This window comes from Phocoena phocoena, chromosome 10 (assembly GCF_963924675.1).
Source record: "Phocoena phocoena chromosome 10, mPhoPho1.1, whole genome shotgun sequence".
Taxonomy (NCBI): Eukaryota; Metazoa; Chordata; class Mammalia; order Artiodactyla; family Phocoenidae; genus Phocoena; species Phocoena phocoena.
Genome location: NC_089228.1, coordinates 4,523,157 through 4,541,344, shown reverse-complemented (window position 1 = coordinate 4,541,344; position 18,188 = coordinate 4,523,157). Strand labels below are relative to the sequence as shown.

Here is an 18,188-nt window from a genome sequence, read left to right as displayed (position 1 = left end):
ACCCTGCCTTCTTTCCTTGAGTAAAAAACCCTCCCAGTCGAGGGTTCAGAGGTGAGAACTAGCTTCTCTAAAGGGTTTCAGGCCCGTCATTTACATTTCAGGGGAAGCTGCCACAGACCAAGGGGCTCTCGGGACCTACACCCGGCCTTTGCTGCAAATTCTGTTCAAGTCAGCAGAGTTTGACCGAACCCTTGCCCTGAGCTTCACCCTTGCTGTCCACTGGGGATGTGGAAACAGCTCCCGACACAGCGCCTGGCTCTGATCAGGCATGGTGGAGACACAGACAAGGAAACTGGCCTCCACGTGACTGCTGGGGTGGGCGGGGCCACGCTGGGGGTGTGGGGAAGGAGAGTGGGGAGGAGGTTGGGCCTGGGCCTCATTTAACTGAGGCGTGTTAGGGAGAAGTGGGGAAGGGCATTCATAGGTGGGGGGAGGGGAGGAAGGGCAGGCCAGGCCTGGGCACAGCCGGCCTTTGAGGTGACCTGAGATGGAGCACAAAGCCTAGGAGTTCCAAGGAGGGCCTTGGAGCAAGGGAGGCTGCGCTCAGAGCTCGCCATGGCCTTGGTGAAGTGCAGACAGAGGAGTGTCTGCACCGGGGGCCGGCCTCCAGGCGGTCGGGGACCAGGCTCCGTTGGCGGGGCTGGAGCAGGGCGGTACTTGGTGCCAGGCATCCTAGGGCCTGGCTGGCAGGCTGGGTGAGGCCGAGGGAGCCGTTTTGGCTTAGGCAGGGTACAGAATGAGCCGTCAGCAGGCCCAGAAACCCCAAGCAAGATTAAAATATTAATGGAAACTACACTGTCTCTATCTCTGGAAAAATCTCTGGGCCTTGATACCCGAGAAATATACTTACATCCCACGAATGAGCGAGGCAGTGCTCAGACTCCTTCCCGTGCTCTCCTGGCACCAGCACGAGCTGCGTTCCAGCACGGAGCTCGCTCCAGAGGTGGGCAGTGCCAACTCCCGGGCCTGGAGTGGCCTCTACTGTCCTTAACGTCGTCATCGGCAGGAACACGCTCTTCACTCTAGCCAAACAGAGCAAAGCACTGGGTGCCTACAAGCTGGCCCGGCACGCCTATGACAAACTGCAGGGCCTGCAGACCCCCGCCAGGTTCCAGAAGTCCATCGAGCTGGGCAGCCTGACCATCCGCTCCAAGCCCTTCCAGGACAGCGAGGTGAGGGCGCGGCCCCCTCGGGCAGGAGGCTTCTCCTGACACCTCCTAGTTCGACCTGGGTTCATTTGTAGATGGCTGCCGTGCTCCTGGGGCTTTGCGCTCCCTCCCTCCCCTCTGTCGCCCAAGCCCTGGCTTGCCAACTCTCCCCCTCTTCCCTCTCTGTGTCCTCTCTTCTCCGCCACAGCCCTGCCCTCCCTTGCTTCCTAGCTCTCCCGAGGCTCCAGGTCTGCTCCACCCCAGTGCCCAGGTCGGCCCTGCCTTCACCTCAGCCTAGGAGCCCCTCCCCTAGCCCACCCCTTCTGGAACCGGCTTGTCACTTGCCAGCAAGTCTACTCCGAGTGTCTGCAGCTCAGTCAGTGCCCCAGCCCGCCTTCCTCCAACCCAACCAGCCGCTGTCTCTTTCACAGTCCCCTCCTTCAAGCACAGAGCGGAGACTTGGCATCAGACAGATCTAGGTTCAAATCCCAGTTCTCCCATTTCCTCGGTTTCCAGCTCTATGAAATGGGGATGCGCCTGATAGCTTTCCCACGAGAGGCTGTGAGAAGTGAGCCAGCGTGGGTAATGTGCTTAGTGCAGTCCATGGAGCACAGGGACTGGCTGGTAAACGGGGGCCGCGGTGGTTGTCATTCCTGCCAGGAGAACCGCGCTGCTGAGCCCTGCCTGGGAAGGGGGTGTCCAGCGCCGCTGTGGTCCCTGTAGGCCCTTATGCTGCTTTGCCACAGCTCAAAGCCTGTGCGCTGCGCCCTCTCCAGTTCCCCCTTCCCACCTACCCAGGTGGCCTTTCCTCTCAGCTGCCAGGCCCCAGGGAGCTGAAACCAGGGGAGGAGACGGGGCTGGACCCCACCCCAGCCCTGCTGGGCCCTCGGGCCTTTGTGGTGCTGGCATTTTGTAGGAGCTGGTGCCCTTGTGCTACCGCTGCTCCACCAACAACCCGCTGCTAAACAACCTGGGCAACGTTTGCATCAATTGCCGCCAGCCCTTCGTCTTCTCAGCCTCTTCTTACGGTGAGTGCCGTGTGCGGTTGGGGCGGCCGGCACGTGGGTGGGGCACCTGTGTCCTCCTTTGGAAATCGGGGACCGTGAGACCCCCACCCTGCCTGACACACACAGCCACTCCGGGTTCCCAGAGGCAGGACCCCAGTGCTGCCCCGACCTGAAGCACCCACCCCTCAGAGCCCAGTGTGCAGCGCTGCCTGCTGAAAATGCCTGGGAAGAGGCGCCGCTAGTCAGGCACTCCGTCTGCGAGGCTGATGTGGCTCTCAAGCCCCAGCTCCTTCCATGTTGACGAGGGTCAAAAGCCCTTTCCCAGTAGCTGTGCAGAGACGCTTCTCTTCTTCCGTTGGAGAGGAGTCCCTCTGGCTCCTAGGGGGACAGAGCAGGGGTAAAGGCCCCCGGTGCTCACCCTAGCGTACTCACGCATGCCTGCACGCACACACACGTACACGCACACATGCTTGCTTACCCCAGATGTGTGGCAGGCAGCAATGCTGTACCTGCCAGCTTTCAGAGAGGCCTGTGCTGGGTGGGGAAGGAGCTCTGGGACCCTTCCACCCCCTCGCGCTGCCTGGTGAGAGCATTCCAGCCCCAGCCCCTCCCCCTCCCTGTGCCTGCAGAGGTGCTGCACCTGGTTGAATTCTACCTGGAGGAGGGGATTACTGATGAAGAAGCCGTCTCCCTAATTGACCTGGAGGCGCCAAGACACAAGCGTGAGAATAAATGGCAAGAGATCGCAAGCAACAGTATCCTGGGTGCTGGCCAGACCCTGTGTGTGTGTCGGCTGAGCGTCGGCCTGGGAGCACGCCAGGAGGCAGGGGCCTTGGGGGGTAAGGCTAGGGCAGGGCAGGCCACCCTGTGTGATGCAGAGGACCATGTGGGAGCAGGCACAGGGCCAGAAATGGGCAGAGCGCTGGCCAGGGTGCAGCGGTGCAGGAGGGGACAGCACATGCCCACAGGCCAGAAGTGGCACGTGGAAGTGTAGATGCCACCTTGGCCTTCCACCCAGGAGGGCCTCCCACCCACCCCTGGCTCCTGAAAGGCGCTCCCCTGCTTCTGGCTGTGGGGCTGATGAGCAGCCAACGCGGCATATGACGCCTGGATCGGTGGCCCAGCTCTTCTGGTCAGGTCACTTTTATGGACAAGGGACAGAAACACAACTTGGACAGGCCAAGCAACAAAAGGGTGTAGAGAAACCTAGCGTGGACGGGTGCTCAGCCTCACCCAGATGCTTGCTCAGCGCTGACGGGAGCCTGCCTCCTGTCCTCTGGGGCCTGCTATCCTCTGGTAGCTTCATTCTTAGGCCGCACCTGCCCTGTCCCCACCAGCAGTGCCCAGCCTGCATCCCATCAGCCCTGCGACCCCCGGCGCTCCTCCCAGTGTGTCAGCATAAACCCCGGGGCACGCCCTCCCTGGAACAGCTCGGGCCACAGGCCACACGACAGGTGTCCCTGTGGCCAGGACCGCAGTCATGGTCCCAGCCGAGCCACGGCGTGCACACGGTGGGCCTTGTGAGCACACAGCAGCTGGGTGGGCAGGTCTCGGCGGGCTGGGAGCCGGTGTTTCTACAAGCTTTCAGACGAGGCCGATGCCGCTGGTCTGTGGACCACGTTTGGAGGAGCAGGATTGAGGAACACCCAGGCAGTTGTTTACTGAAGGACGGAGACGGGAACCGTATCTGCACTCACGCCCCCCCTCTACACACTCACATCAGATGCTTAGGCTGGGTCGTAGCTGCTGTGCGGGGCCACGTCCCGCACCTGACTCAGCACCAGCAGCCCCCCTTCCCCTGGGGGGCCCTTCCTCATCGGACCCAGCCAACCTGGCAGAGGGGCGCTCCCTGGGATCCGCAGGCGCTCTCCGCCTTCTCCCTGAAACAGGATCTGCGAGGCCACCTCAGGTGCCTGCAGACCACCCGGCAGCTGCTGAGTGTTTCTCCAGGAGCTGGCGGGTTTGCCGGCCGTGGTTTCCAGCCAGGCCCATCGTTGCTGCTCCCACACCAGCAGGCCCACAGGCCTCCGCTCACACGGCGCTTCTCGCCAGTCTCCGTGAGCCGTGCCTGGTCTGAGGGGGCAGCAGAGGCCCGTCAGAGCCCCTTGTCTCCTCCTTCCCCACCTGTGCTCTGGGTGTGGCCCCGGCCTCGTGTGACCGCGGCGTCACCCTGGCCCACATTCCCTCCGTCCCTCCATCTGGCAAGCCACTCCACAGACCTTGCCACACTTCCCCACGGCTGGTAGGGAGAGTGCCACTCGAGGCCTGGAGGGAGCTCCCGTGGGTCTCAACGCATCGGGTGGAGGGTGGGGCCTGTCCCTCGGCCTCAGGTCCCGTCCTTGACTAGCTCCTGCAGCTTCCCAGACTCTGAGGCTGGACGAGACCCTGGACTCCATGGGAGACGATGACCCCTTCACAGCCAAGCTGAGCTTCGAGGTGAGGGCGCCCCTCTGAGTGACGGGCTGCTGAGGCCCATGAGGCCTGCTGGGAGGGCGGTCTTGGGTCCCTTTCCTGCGCACACTCCCTGTCGGGGCCACTCGGGGGAGAGGAGGTGCCTTCACAGAGGTGGCCTGGCCAGGTTCTATTAAGGGACCTGGTGGGGGAAGTGTCTGGGGTCCTCTGTGGGATCATAATCCACGTAAACATGTCCCCGTGGCTGAGTGAGGGCCCTGGTGCCCCTCTCCCCGCCTGCCCTACAGCAAGGTGGCTTGGAGTTTGTGCCCGTGGTGGTGAACCGCTCGGTGCTGCGCTCCATGAGCCGACGGGACGTGCTCATCAAGCGCTGGCCCCCGCCCCTGCGGTGGCAGTACTTCCGCTCCCTCCTGCCCGACGCCTCCATCACCATGTGCCCCTCCTGCTTCCAGGTACCTTGCCTGCTGCCTGCAGCTCACGTGTGGTTCCCAGTTTCTCGTCTCCACTGCTTTTCCATTTCCCAGATGTCCCCGTAGGGAGGCCAGGCATCTTGGAGGAGCACAGGTGTCCCTCAGCGGCCAAGGCCAAGGCCAGGGCTCCGAGTTGGGAGAAAGACTCGGCCATCCTTAGGCCCTCCCCACTCTCACATGCATTCCATGGGCTGTCTGGAGTGGACTTGCCCCTGACCCTGTGCTTTCTGTACCTGCCCTCAAACCAGGAGGGCTGGGCAAATGTGATGCACCTTTGAACTTCATTTAGGAAAAAAAGGGGCCTCAGGCCTTCTCCCCCTCCCTCCCAGTCCTCAGATAAAGGTGGCCTGGATGTGGTGTTTCTAGTCCCGACTCACTGCCAAGCCACCTGCCCTTGGAAGGTCAGTGGTCCCCACCAAGCTTGGGGCTGCTGAGCGGCCTGGGGTCCCGGCTGTCTCTCCTCAGATGTTCCACTCAGAGGACTACGAGCTGCTGGTGCTTCAGCACACCTGCTGCCCCTACTGCCGGAGGCGCATCGACGACCCCAGCCCTTGACCCGCAGCCTCGGGACCACCTGCCCCCCTCCCAGCCGCCTTGCAGGCAGCTGGGCTATCGAAGGAAGAGTTAAACTGTCAGAATGTGTCTTCTGCCCAGATCAAGTTTGAACTCTAGGGAGGGGCCTTGTGTAACCACAGAATTCCTATTTATGGCATTTCATGCCTTGTAAATACTGCCAGGAGAGGGAGAAGAGAATGTACATATATTTTCTAAGAAAAAAAAATCTGTTACTTTCAGAACGGCTCTTGAGTTGTTCACGGCAGCCTGCTGGAGTCCACAGATCTGTCAGACCATTAACATGTACACTTTGCGAACAGATTGCCTCAATAATTACAAATAAAAGGGCTACTTATTTTCATCATCCGTGCCTGCATTTTCACAAATCTTCGTATTGTCTGCAACTTAGTTTCCTTATGCAAAAGTGCACCTGTTTCTAATTTGATCTGAGAGGAACATTACATTTGTGTGCTCTTAAAATTTAATCTAATTGAAATGGCAATATGGGAATGGTAGGGGAACGGGTTTTTTAAAATATTTATTTATTTTGGTTTTAACGGGGCTCCATATCAACGAGAAGATAAGATATCTGGCTCTAAAGAAGGTGGCAAAGAGGGCTGCTGCTCCCGGGGGCTCTGGAGTCGACCCTCTACTTCCCAGCTGGGGCCAGGCCCCCCTCCTCCCCACCATCCCCTAGCCCCCCAAGCTGACCTGGAGCGGGTGGGTTTCGTTTGAGGTTCCAGGAAGGTACCTTCTCCTGAGCACCAGCAAGTGTCCGATTCGGCAGCTCGAGGGCCGATGAGAAGCTGGGGAGGGGAGCTGACATTTATTGGGGACCTTTTCTGTGCCAGCCGTGCTTCATAGGCTGGCTCAGTTCTCATAGGCTGGCTCAGTGACGGAGGGGGGTGATTTCCGTTCTGCTGGCATGGGGGCTAGTGGAGGTGCTGGGGACCCTGGCTGCGAAGCCCCTGTCCTGTCCTGAGGCCTCTCCCTTCGCCCTCCGCTCTACCTGCCCAGGAGGCAGCGAGCAGTCCAGTGCTTTATACAAAGTCCTGACGGCAGGAAGAAGGGAACTGGGCTGCCAGGGAATGTGTGGAAAACCACCCTGGTGATTAGATATTGATACTTTACAGGGCATCTGTGAAGTGGGCAGAGCGGGACAAATGTCCCCATTGGAGGGATGAAGACCCTGAGGCCTGGAGAAGGGAGCAGCTGCAGAGGCCACCCAGTGGTGAGTCCAGAGCTGGACCCCTGCCCCACCCTCTCCTCCCTGCCTCCCTCTGCATCTCTCTTAGGGGATGATGGAGGAAAATACAGAAAGGGAGCCAGAGAGTTGTGCCAACAGAACTCCTCCGTTGAGTGTCTAATTACGTACGATCATGCATGCTCTCTCTCTCGCTAAACATTTATTAATGTGTTAGGGTTTCCATTAGCGCATTACTTGAACTGAGAGCACTTGCATATGGCTGGGAGAAAGGAGAGGGAAAAACAGCCCCCCGCCACCTAACAGGCGCCAATCACAGTGACAGATAAGATGGAGGCTAGAGGCAGGGGAGGGGCCCAGCCTGAGACTCCAGCGTGCATCCTCTCAGCCGAACGACGCAGAGGTGAGGGTGTGCTGTACCAGGTTCTGCTGCCACGGGAGCTGAGCTCCAGAGGCCTGGGTCGGGGCTCCCGTGAAGTCTGGCCCTGACTGAGCGCCAGACATGGTGCCGAGCACTTTCCATGCATCACCTTCTGTAACCCTCTGCCGTCTTCAAGGATGTCCATTGTACAGATGCTGAGACTGAGGCTCAGTGACATTCTCTTTTCTTTCATTCATCAAATATTTACTGAGTCGAGACAGAGTCACAGGCAGGCACAGCCTTTGTGCGTGAGCACTGTGTCCTGCTGCTCTCCTGTTCCGACCTGGACAAGGCCTTTGCCAGGTCCAGCCCTCTCTCCAAGGCTGTTTTCCCATCTGTACAAGAGGCCCCTCCAGCTCTGACACTGAGGTTCCAGCCTCAGTCTGTGTCAGATGACCCTGACAGCCCCTCCCATGCCACAGTGAGGCAGGCACCACGGGGGTCTCGAGATGCCTGTCTCACTAAGAGGAGACTGAGGCCCGGGGAGGGGAGCGGCTGCCAGAGGCTGTGCAGCTTGGAAGTGGTTCAGGCTGCGACTTGATCCTGACCTCTTGGCTCCAGGTCATCAGCACTGTTCCCAGTTCTGGAAGGAGGAGGTACGGAAGCAGGGATTGGGTGGCCCAGAAAGAGCCCCAGGCCAGACCTTAGGTGGCCCTGGCTCTGGCCCGGCCTCAGCCCACTGGTGTCTGCACCTACCCCCAGCAAGGCTGCCGAAGCTGGGAGCCCCTCGTGGCTGTCGAACAGGTGGGCAGGTGCCCCTTCTCCAAGGTTGCTGCCAGTGGCAGATACCAGATGACCTTCCACTTGTGTCAGCCCTGACCTCAGGGCAGGTAGGAGCCCCAGCAGAGAGGCCACCACTGCGCAGGGCTGTCACCCTGGGCCCAGCACTTGCCCAAGTACACCCTGATACTCCTCCAGCCAGACTCCAGAACATCTCCTAGAATGGAACCTGGCCACGCCCCTCCCCTGCTTGTAACTTTAGTGGCCCCTGCTGGCCGCCAGCTGGCCCCCTGGACTCGTAGGCCCTCCTGCCTCCCCTGCCATCCCATCCCGCGGCCCCAGCGCCTCTACGCCAGCCGGCCCTTCCCTCCTTGGACCTGGACCCAGCTGTCCCCCTGCCTAGGCTGGGGAGCTTCCCCACTTCCTGGTCCAAATCTCACTCCTCTGGGCCCCCACAGCACTGGGGCTGGAGCATATTCCCACCTCTCATGGTTATTAGTTTTCCCTTTGTCTGCTGCCTCCTAAGCCTGGGAGCTCCTTGAGGACGGGGACTGTCTAGGATTCATCTCAGTGTCCCCAGCACCCAGCTCAGGCCAAATGTTGCAGTGGGAGGGAAGGAAGAAGGAGGAAGGAAGTGGGGCGGGAGGAGAGGAGGCCGGAAGGAGAGGAGAGTCGGCCTCTCCTTCCCTCTCCCCCCTTGACATTCTCAGCTCAGTCTAAGGCGTCACTCAGCTGTGGTGACGCAGCCTGTGGGGCTAAGCCAGTGAGGGGAGGCGGTGGGGGGTGCTGCTGACCAAGCAGCACCTCCACGCAGAGGCTTACGAGCTATTTGCGCGCTGTCCCCTAAGCCCTAATCCTGCGTGGCCAAGCAGGAGCCCTACCCCTGGCGTGCCAGAGGGGCTGGCCCGGGGAAGCAGAGACGACCAACCCCGGTGGCCCCGGCGCCACCCCTCACGGCTCCTCGCAGCTTGTTCTCAGCCTGGCCAAGAGGGGCAACGGCTCAGAAGGTTGCCCACACCCGGACTTGGCCCTCGTGTGCTCTGAGCCGCTCTCTAAACCTCCTGACACAGGGGACAAAAGAGCTCAGGCTGGAGGGCTAGCCGCCTGGCCTCCGTTCCGGCTCTGCCGAGGAACATCATTTCCCCCAGTGGTCAGAGGGGACTGAGGCCTCCTCACGGGGCTGGGAGCAGATGTTCCTTCACTGGGCAAATCTTTACTGAGCACCTACTCTGGGCTGCGAGCTCAGGTGTAGCCAAGAACAGGCCAAGCTGGCTCTGCCTTCTAGAGAGAGATGGGCCGTCGGTCAGGAGACACATAAGACCGTTGCTAACAGTGATGACTACCGAATAGGAAATGAACGTGTGATGGGTGGGTGCCCAGACATTTAGAGCTGGCGGGGGCTCTCCATGGCTGTGGATTGAACGAGGTTCAGAAGAGGATAACGCTTTCAGTAATGCTCACTGATCACCTACAGGAAACTGAGGCACAGGGAAGTGGGGAGGGCTGGGCTACACCTGGCGCTGTGGCCGCAGAGCCTCAGTCCAGCGAGGGAGGACCGTGAGACCTGTATCGTCAGGCCTGAAGGTCTGTGAGCGCTTTCCCTGGTGGGGAAAGCGGGTCAGGTTTACCATGCAGGTGGGCGTGGATCCCCAGAGTTTTCTAGCCCCAGCAAACTGAGAGGGGAAGCGGGTCTTCCGGGGCTCTCTTGGCGACCGAGAGCCACAGGCTTGAACCCAGTGCCGCCTCCACCACTGCTGCCCAGGCTTGACCAACTCAGTCAGGCCTTTTCCAGCACCCCAGCGCAGCCCTCTTTTGTCATTGGCAGCGTGGTGTGAGTTATGAAGGGAAGCTCTTCCTGAGAGCCGTCTTTGGGGCAGGAGGGAGATGTGGCCAGGCAGGTTTGTCATATGACCTGGGTGACTCCCTGCCAACTAGGGGCCTTGGTCTCCCCACCTGCAAAATGCGGCAAGGAGGGGGTCAGAGTAGGTGTCTTTTAATGACCTTCCTGCTCGCTCCATGAGCCTGTTCCTCTGAACAAAAAGTTTTCTTTTTGTTTTTTTTTTTTTAGTTTTTTATCATGCGTTACAGAACAGAGCTCCATCACATCAGGGATGGCCTTTAACCCCCCATCTCCTCATCCTGTGAGTGTGGGATTATTAGACTTTCCTACAGAGGGTGAACCTGAGTCTTAGAGAAGGGAAGCACTTCCTGATGTAACCTAGATCCATCCCCTCAGTCCACAAATATTTCTTGAGCACCTATTATGTGCTAGACCCCAGGGAATACTTCAGTGAACCAAACAGAAATCTCAGCTCGTTCAGTTTTAGGGAAAATGATTTACATGCTCCTGCTGTGTGTGGAGCTGGGCTCTGGGGCCCTGTGGTGAGCAGGACAGGCCCCAGCCTACCCCGAGGGACTCAAACGTTACAGCCTAGGAGATGGACAAAAGACACATGAACAGAATAGGAATTAAAAGCTTCCAGATTGTCATAAGCACTAGGAGGTAACAAGCAAGGTCCTGAGGTCGAGGGTCGAGGGATCACCCCGGCCTGGGCAGGGCTGTGTGGGCTGGTGTTGACCCAGGGTGTCCACTGTCTCTCCTTCTGTCTGGCTACCAAGGGCCGCGTCAGAAACTCTTCACCTTGACCTCATTAACGACAGGCCTAATCACTGGGCCAAGCGCCTTGCACTTTGAGGGACCACGCCCCACCCACCCGCCACGCCTGCCCCTGGCTCATTCACCAGCACACATTTCATCAGGCTTCTGTGCGAGAGTCCTGACCCTGCCCAGGGCCTCAGGGGTCTGGAGCCCCAGGTGGGCTGGAGGGAAGGGGGCACATTTCTAAGCAGACAGGTGTAGGAAACCCAGGTGGGAAGAGAAACTAGCATGAGGGAACTTAAGTGATGGAAGTCTTGAAGACTGGTACACTTCCCTGGCCGGCCTTGTATTCCCAGACTCAGGGACTTTGCACTTGCTGTTCTCTCTCCCTGAGCATCTCTACCCCCACAGAACTCCTTCCACCCTTGAGTTCTCAGAGAGGCCTTCCTGGGCTGCTCTAGACAACCGTGCTCTGGGAGTAAGTTGCCATCTGAACTTACCCTGTTGTTACTGGTTTCATTATTTGTTTGTGGGGCCCTCCTTGCTCTCACAGAAAGACACTTCCTGCAGGCAGGGCCTTGGTCCTTCTTGTCCACTCTGTCCCCCAGAACTGAGCACCTTGTGTGGATCACAGTAGGTGCTGGATAAAAATTTGTGGCTGGGGGCTTCCCTGGTGGTGCAGTGGTTGAGAGTCTGCCTGCCGATGCAGGGGACACGGGTTCGTGCCCCAGTCCAGGAAGATCCCACATGCCGTGGAGCAGCTGGGCCTGTGAGCCATGGTCGCTGAGCCTGCGCGTCTGGAGGCTGTGCTCCGCAGCGGGAGCGGCCACAACAGTGAGAGGCCCGCGTACCGCAAAAAAAAATTTGTGGCTGGCCCGTGGTGAATGAGCACCTGAAGGCCAGGCTCCCAGTTCACTCTTGGGGGATTTCCTCACCATCCTGCTGTACATGGGGGCCCTCGTTTTCCCCCAGAGCTCATCCCGCTGTCCTGGGACCCACCCTCATGGCATTGCCTATCACCTGGCATCCAAGGCCCACGGTCCCAACCCAGCCTGACCAGACATCCCGGGCTGCGTCCTGTGTGCTGCAGTGTCCACCCAGTCCTGTTTCCGGGGTCCACCTCCCCTTCACGCGGGGGTGCCCAGGACCACGCCTTCCTCGCTCATTGCAGGGATCTGGTGCCTGACACGTGTTTGGCACAGCTCACCTCCTGCAGTCAAGGGCCTTCCTTCCGGAGCCCCGAGGGCCTCTGTCCCCTCCCTGCTTCGGTCAACCCCCCACCCCCGCTTGGTACCCTCCTCCATCCTCGCTCCCTTCAATCCATCTTTGAGGGCTTTTGAGCCACCTTTCTGTTGCCGAGATCTGCCCAAGGCACTGCCCCCTACCCCTGGATAAAGCCCCCAGCACTAAGCCCCACCAGAGCTGGCCACATCCCACGTGGGCCTCAGGCCTCTGCCCAGCCTTTGTCTTCAGTCTACGCTGTCTTCCCCACTTGGCAACCTGGCACAGTGTCCCCCCTCCCTCAAAACATTATCTCCTTGGACATCTCTGCAGGTAGGCAGGCTTCCTCCCTGGGCCAGGAGCTGTTCTTCCCACAAGGGAGTCTTCCTCAGCCTGTAAGCTCCTCCTTCCTCAAGCTTCGGCTCCCCAGTGGCCTGCACATAAATGATTGTGGAACGAGTGAGCGAGTGAATTCCAATTCAATGTAACAAATGCTTTTTGAGCTCCTGGGTGATGCCGGGCTTCTGTCTGCCATGGGGTGTGCCCTGCCCTTGCGAAGCTCACAACCTGACAGATGGGCTACTCTCAGTATGCGGTTACTGGATGAGCCAGGAGGTGACTTAGGTGGGGAAGGAATGGGTGAGGGGCTGAGTGAGGGGATGAGAGAATAACCGGCACCTCTGCCCTCTGGGAGCTCATGGTCCATTTGGGAGGAAGACGAAGTTTGCTTGCACTAAGCCAGAGGGAAGTGGGGGTATGGAGTCAGAGGTCCCAATGTCAGGCCAAGGCCATCAGCTGAGATGACAGAGATTCCTCGGGGACAGGAGAGTTGGGGGCGGGCCTCCTGCCCTTTCCCAGGGTCCCCAGCACCTCCCTTCCCGGACAGAAGCCTTCTACCTGGAGTCACCTTGGCCCCTCTTGGAAGCCAATTAGGCCCCCAGTTGCAGCAGTGAGGATTAATATGATTAATAACGCCCCCAATCTCGCAGGTGCTGATTCAGCCAGGAGCTTAGGGAGGGGAGGTCACTTTATAAGGGCCTGGGGGGGGGGGGCGGGTTTCAGAGCCTGGAGTCATCCAGCCGGAGCCCTGCGTGGCTGAGCTCAGGCCTCAGCAGCATCCTCCGGTTGGAGCTGCCGCAGGGCAGCCACAAGGGCCGCAGCCATGAACGGGACGGAGGGCCTGAACTTCTACGTGCCTTTCTCTAACAAGACAGGCGTGGTGCGCAGCCCCTTCGAGTACCCGCAGTACTACCTGGCTGAGCCGTGGCAGTTCTCCGTGCTGGCCGCCTACATGTTCCTGCTGATCGTGCTCGGCTTCCCCATCAACTTCCTCACGCTCTACGTCACGGTCCAGCACAAGAAGCTGCGCACGCCTCTCAACTACATCCTGCTCAACCTGGCCGTGGCCGACCTCTTCATGGTCCTTGGTGGCTTCACCACCACCCTCTACACCTCTCTGCACGCGTACTTCGTCTTCGGGCCCACGGGATGCAATCTGGAGGGCTTCTTTGCCACCCTGGGCGGTATGAGCTGGGGTGCGGGTGACGGGGGCTACAGGAGCCAGGAGCTTGCGGCGTGAGGGGGCCGGTGTCTGGGGACAGCCTATGCCTTGGGGATGGTGGCTGAGAGGCCATTATCCAAAGCCCTCACTTAATCAACAAACACTTTAGTGATGATGAGCTAGGCTGCCGTTTGTCGAGGGTGGGCACTGAACACTGTTGATCTCACTTGGAGTGGGGTCATTGTCTTGCTTTCCAGCAAGGAAGCAGATGAGAGAAGTCAAGGGCCTTGCTGGGGTCACATCAAGTGTCTGGCGGGGCTGTGTTTCAAGCCCATGTCTCTGAGGCCCTTCAGGACATATTCTGCTTCCCTCGCAGCAGCTGTGCTGGGTCAGACGCACGCCGGGCACTGGGGATAGAGCTGGACAAGACAGATCCCTGTGTTCAGGGCTCCCAGCCTGGGGAGGGAGGAGGGCTCTGAGTCCTCTAGTCACTGGACTGCCTGTACTGGGCGATGGGCTCGGTCCTTCTCCAACATCTAGCTGACTCCCTCCCAGCCCACCTCCAGCCTCTCTGCCATGCTTGAATGCTTTCTGCGTTGATGAGTCCATTTACAGGGAGACGTTAGACCTGTGAGGTGATCTGTGTAGCTCTGAACCATAGTTTAAAATACTTTCTTTAACTGAAAAACTGATTCGCTGCAGAGAATAGATCCCATTTAGCAGATGAGAAAACTGCAGTGTGCAGAGGGGAAGAGTGACTTAGGGATACGGCAGGGCAGTGACCAGGGCCTAGGTCTCCTGGCTCAGATCGAGGAACGTTCCTTGGGGACACATGGCCTCTCAGGCAAGCAGGAGACACGAGAGGTCATTATTACAAAGCCAGGGTGACAGGGAGAGCCTAGCACCAGCCACAGGGACGCTCTGCCTCCTGTCTTCTCTCTCCCACCTGTGTCCAGGCTGCTGCCTCCGCCCCATTCCTGGGGCTCTGGCCATCACTGGGTGTTTGTCACCTTCAGTGACCACAATCACACAGTCTCAGGCCAGAAGGGTGCCACACACAAGCGGACACGTCTCTGCTACAACTATGGTCCTGGAATACTCACTAGTGTTCCCTTTCACTCAGAAATGTCCTAGTTTGGTTGATAATTCCTATGGCCACCCTCCCTTCTGAGTTTCTGGGGTGATGTGCAGGGCAGATGTCTGAATCACATCATTATTTCCTCCTCCTTTCTCTGAGCAAAACATTATGCAGTTCCTTGGCTCCTAGGAGAGGGTCCCACATAACTCATGTTATTACATTTCCCTGGAGGGGAGAGGCCGCTGCCCAGGAGGGAGGGAAGGCTTCCCAACTCCAGGCTTCTGCTGCCTCTGCAACATCTTTTGACAGGAACTCTGCCTGTTGCCCCATGAAGGACACATTTTTCTATAAAAGCTCCCTACAGGGCTCCCAGTCCAGCCATGACCCCATGACCCGATTTCTATGTCCCTCAAGAACCCAGAGCTCTTGAGCTGAACTAACCTTCCTGGGAGTTACTCTGCGCGGCATATTGGCCCCTCTGCCCTGCACCCGCTCTTCAATGTCCAGGCCCTCCGCACCCTAAGGCCTTGCTCCAGGCCCGCCCCCAGGTGCTTTCCTGGCCGCCCTCACCGCATCCCTCAGGGGAGCTCCCCCTCCTTAGACAGGTCCAGCCACGTGGCATGTTGACTGACAGCTGGCTACCTTGCAGGTGAAATTGCCCTGTGGTCCTTGGTGGTCCTGGCCATCGAGAGGTACGTGGTGGTGTGTAAGCCCATGAGCAACTTCCGCTTCGGGGAGAACCATGCCATCATGGGCCTCGCCCTCACCTGGATCATGGCAATGGCCTGTGCCGCGCCCCCCCTCGTCGGCTGGTCCAGGTAACAGCACCGAGTGGAAGGGAAGGAAGGGTCTCCAGGGCTCTTTGTAGGGTCCTCCAGCCAGGGGGGCTGTCTGGTTCCAGGTCCCAAGCTGGCAGCTGTCATGGGGTTGAGGTTTAGGGCAGGGAGGAGAGGGTCAGCCCCTGACACTGCTATGGGGCTGGTCCCCATGTCGAGGGGACTCCAAGACGCCCCAACCCTTCACCTTGGCTGTGCCCCTAATCCGCAGCTAAGCCAGGGCCAGATTCCAATCCTCTTTGGTCCAGTGCCCTGTTGAGCAGTTCCTCTGACCTTAGGCCTCAGCACCTGCGGAGGCAGAGCCTTCCTCGTGCAGGTGTGACGTTGTAGCCTCTGGGAAGCAGTTCTGTCCAGATTCTAGGCCGTTATCTCCAAATGGGCTGAGATGAGCTGGGGTTGCGGTGGACAGTGGTTCTGGACATTGGACTAGTGACTCTGTAGGCGGCCTCGTGTCCCTCTGCTTCCAGGAAACTCCCATCTCTCTCCACTTTCCTCCTCTCTCAGTCTTCCTGGGGCCAGTGTTCTTTGCCCCGTGCTGAATTTGAGCAATTCAGCAAGGGACAAAAAACTCTGGTCTCCTTCCCTGTCTTCTCCAGTCTGGCCCGGTTACATCCTGGTAGGCACAGCTAACAGACGCTGGGTTTTCCGAGGTCGGTCCAGTGTCACCATCGTCTGAAATCACCCAAACATCCTAACCAGATGCACTGGGGCCTCTTGTTTCCAGAAAGTGCAAAGATCCCTTAGTTACCCTGTGTGCCCCTCTTTGGCCTCGAAAGACCTGGGAGCCTCAAATACAGAGCTTGACAGGGCTTTTCCCTTCTCCCCGCCAACCTGTGCCCTGTGTGGCCCGAGGCCTGGCCTCCGGCTGCTGGAGAGTGGCAGGCCGGGGGGTGGGGTGGGCAGAGCGGTGCGGTGGTGGGCACGGCGTTGGGGGGGTGCCTCTGGAATGAGAGACTTGGAGAGACTGTGGTCCCGGGATAACACGGCGCTGAACGAACAGTGAAACAACACTGTTTCCACAGGTACATTTGAATCACTTACCTCAGTCAATGTGATCCTCAGTCACACAACCAAGGAGAGGTTTATTATCCCCATTTTACAGAGAGGGAAAGTGAGGCCCAGAGTGAGACCAGCCCTACAGTAGGCGGTGGCAGGGGACTCTGGTCAGCTGGGCCTGTTCCCAAGTCCCTCACATGTGGGTCTCCCTTTGCCCCTCCCGCCCCATCCCCCCACCGGTCCTCAGGTACATCCCGGAGGGAATGCAGTGCTCGTGCGGGATTGACTACTACACGCCCTCGCCAGAGGTCAACAATGAGTCCTTCGTCATCTACATGTTCGTGGTCCACTTCACCATCCCCCTGGTCATCATATTCTTCTGCTACGGGCAGCTGGTCTTCACAGTCAAGGAGGTATGGTCCTATGCTGGGTGCTGGGGACACGCACATTGACTGGGCTGAGCCCAGCCCCCGTCCCAGAGGAGCTTCAGTCTGAACACCAGGCCCTGTTTCCCCGCAGGCAGCTGCCCAACAGCAGGAGTCGGCCACCACGCAGAAGGCCGAGAAGGAGGTCACTCGCATGGTCATCATCATGGTCGTTGCTTTCCTGATCTGCTGGGTGCCCTATGCCAGCGTGGCGTTCTACATTTTCACCCACCAGGGCTCCAACTTTGGCCCCATCTTCATGACCGTCCCGTCGTTCTTTGCCAAGAGTTCCTCCATCTACAACCCCGTCATCTACATCATGATGAACAAGCAGGTGCCTGCTGGTGAGGCGGGAGGGTCCAGGTCCCCCAAGGCCACAGGAGGATGAGCCACATTCTTGACTGGGCCCTCAGTCTTTCCACCTGCAAAATGGTCAGGGAGTTGGTCTTCCCCGGGGTGTCAGAGTCATCTGGGAGAAATTCAGACTCCTGGGCCAATCCCCAGACCTTCTGATTAGAGGCTCAGGGTGGGCCCAGGAACCTGCATTTCTAGCAAGCCCTCCAGGTGGCTCTGATGCTGGCTCAAGAACGAGAAGCACCCATCCAGATGGTTTCGGAGGCCTGCTTTAAAGGTCAAACGGTCAAAGTCCCAAGCCTGGGAATAGGTGACAGTTTCCACACAGCTGGACAGGGAGCTAAAAAGTCTTGTTCCAAGGAATGAAAGGATAAAGTGGTCCTTTAACACAGACCAGTGGTTCCTCTGCAGATCCCTTGATCCAGTGGGGAAAACATGGAGTCAGACATACTGAGTTCAAATCCCAGCTCTGCTATTTTCTAGGTGTGTGACCTTGGGCAAGTCACTTCCCTTCTTTGGGCGTCAGTTTCTTCATCCATAGGAAGGGTGAATTCCTAAACTCTTGGGTTAAATGAGATAATTTACAGATAGCCCTTGGCACACAGAGGGCATCATGGAGCATCACCAGTGACAAAGCCCCCTGAGGTTTGGTCCTGGCATTTCCGGGTGGGGTCGTGAAGGCTTAGTAAGTTCCTCCAGGGAGCCATTTGAGAGGGGAGTAGAGGCTGGGAAGGCCAGAAGCGGGACGGGGGTGGAGGCAAATCTCACCGACCATGCCGGTTGCCACCCACATTTTGGGGGACCCTGACACTGACTCATGCCCTTTCTTCCAGTTCCGGAACTGCATGCTCACCACCCTGTGCTGTGGCAGGAACCCACTGGGTGACGATGAGGCCTCCACCACTGCCTCCAAGACAGAGACCAGCCAGGTGGCGCCTGCCTAAGGACTCTGTGGCCAACTGTAGGAGTCTCCCAGCCCCTGCCCCCCACCCCAGCCACCCCATCAGGAGCCGTGCCTGTCGGAACCAGGTCACACAGGCTCCCTGAGTTTAAACAAACCAACAAAAAGAGAATTAATGAGAGAAAAATGAGGCTCCTCACTTGGCAGGGACGGCCCAGTCTGGAGTCCTGCTGATTTCCCAGGGGCTGGTGGGATCTGTATCCCCCTTTCCCCCCAAACTCATCTCTCAGGCACATGAGAACTCTTGCTCTGGAAAAGTGTCCCAGCTTAGGGATAAGTG

General features: G+C 58.7%; 2 protein-coding genes across 8 annotated transcripts in view; both read left to right on the top strand.

Annotated features, from left to right (window-relative positions):
• The window catches only part of IFT122 (intraflagellar transport 122), a 70,434-nt gene extending 64,478 nt beyond the window's left edge, over nt 1–5,956 (top strand). For 5 of the 6 annotated variants that reach the window (XM_065885187.1, XM_065885185.1, XM_065885184.1 and 2 more), the window contains 6 exons: nt 1,007–1,172; nt 2,065–2,176; nt 2,785–2,910; nt 4,512–4,591; nt 4,855–5,019; nt 5,503–5,592. In XM_065885187.1, the coding sequence (XP_065741259.1) occupies nt 1,007–1,172; nt 2,065–2,176; nt 2,785–2,910; nt 4,512–4,591; nt 4,855–5,019; nt 5,503–5,592 (739 nt within the window). Of the gene's footprint in view, nt 1–1,006; nt 1,173–2,064; nt 2,177–2,784; nt 2,911–4,511; nt 4,592–4,854; nt 5,020–5,502 lie in introns of all 6 variants that reach the window. The other variant, XM_065885183.1, reaches the window with a different exon arrangement.
• A 6,963-nt stretch (nt 5,957–12,919) lies between these two features.
• RHO (rhodopsin) lies at nt 12,920–17,975 on the top strand. 2 transcript variants are annotated; one of them, XM_065884739.1, is made up of 5 exons: nt 12,920–13,280; nt 14,986–15,154; nt 16,416–16,581; nt 16,688–16,927; nt 17,781–17,975. In XM_065884739.1, exons 1-5 carry the CDS (start codon nt 12,920–12,922, stop codon nt 17,889–17,891), a joined length of 1,047 nt encoding a protein of 348 aa, XP_065740811.1. In that variant the 3' UTR covers nt 17,892–17,975. The 2 variants fall into 2 exon arrangements, with proteins under 2 accessions (XP_065740811.1, XP_065740812.1); XM_065884740.1 differs by having other exon boundaries at nt 16,688–16,900; nt 17,781–17,891.
• The last annotated feature ends 213 nt before the right edge of the window (nt 17,976–18,188 follow it).

Coding starts and splice junctions, on each gene's coding strand:
- RHO (XM_065884739.1), top strand. CDS start 12,920: ATGAACGGGACGGAGGGCCTGAACTTCTACGTGCCTTTCTCTAACAAG. Junction 15,155..16,415: donor CCCCTCGTCGGCTGGTCCAG/GTAACAGCACCG, acceptor ACCGGTCCTCAG/GTACATCCCGGAGGGAATGC. Junction 16,582..16,687: donor TGGTCTTCACAGTCAAGGAG/GTATGGTCCTAT, acceptor GTTTCCCCGCAG/GCAGCTGCCCAACAGCAGGA.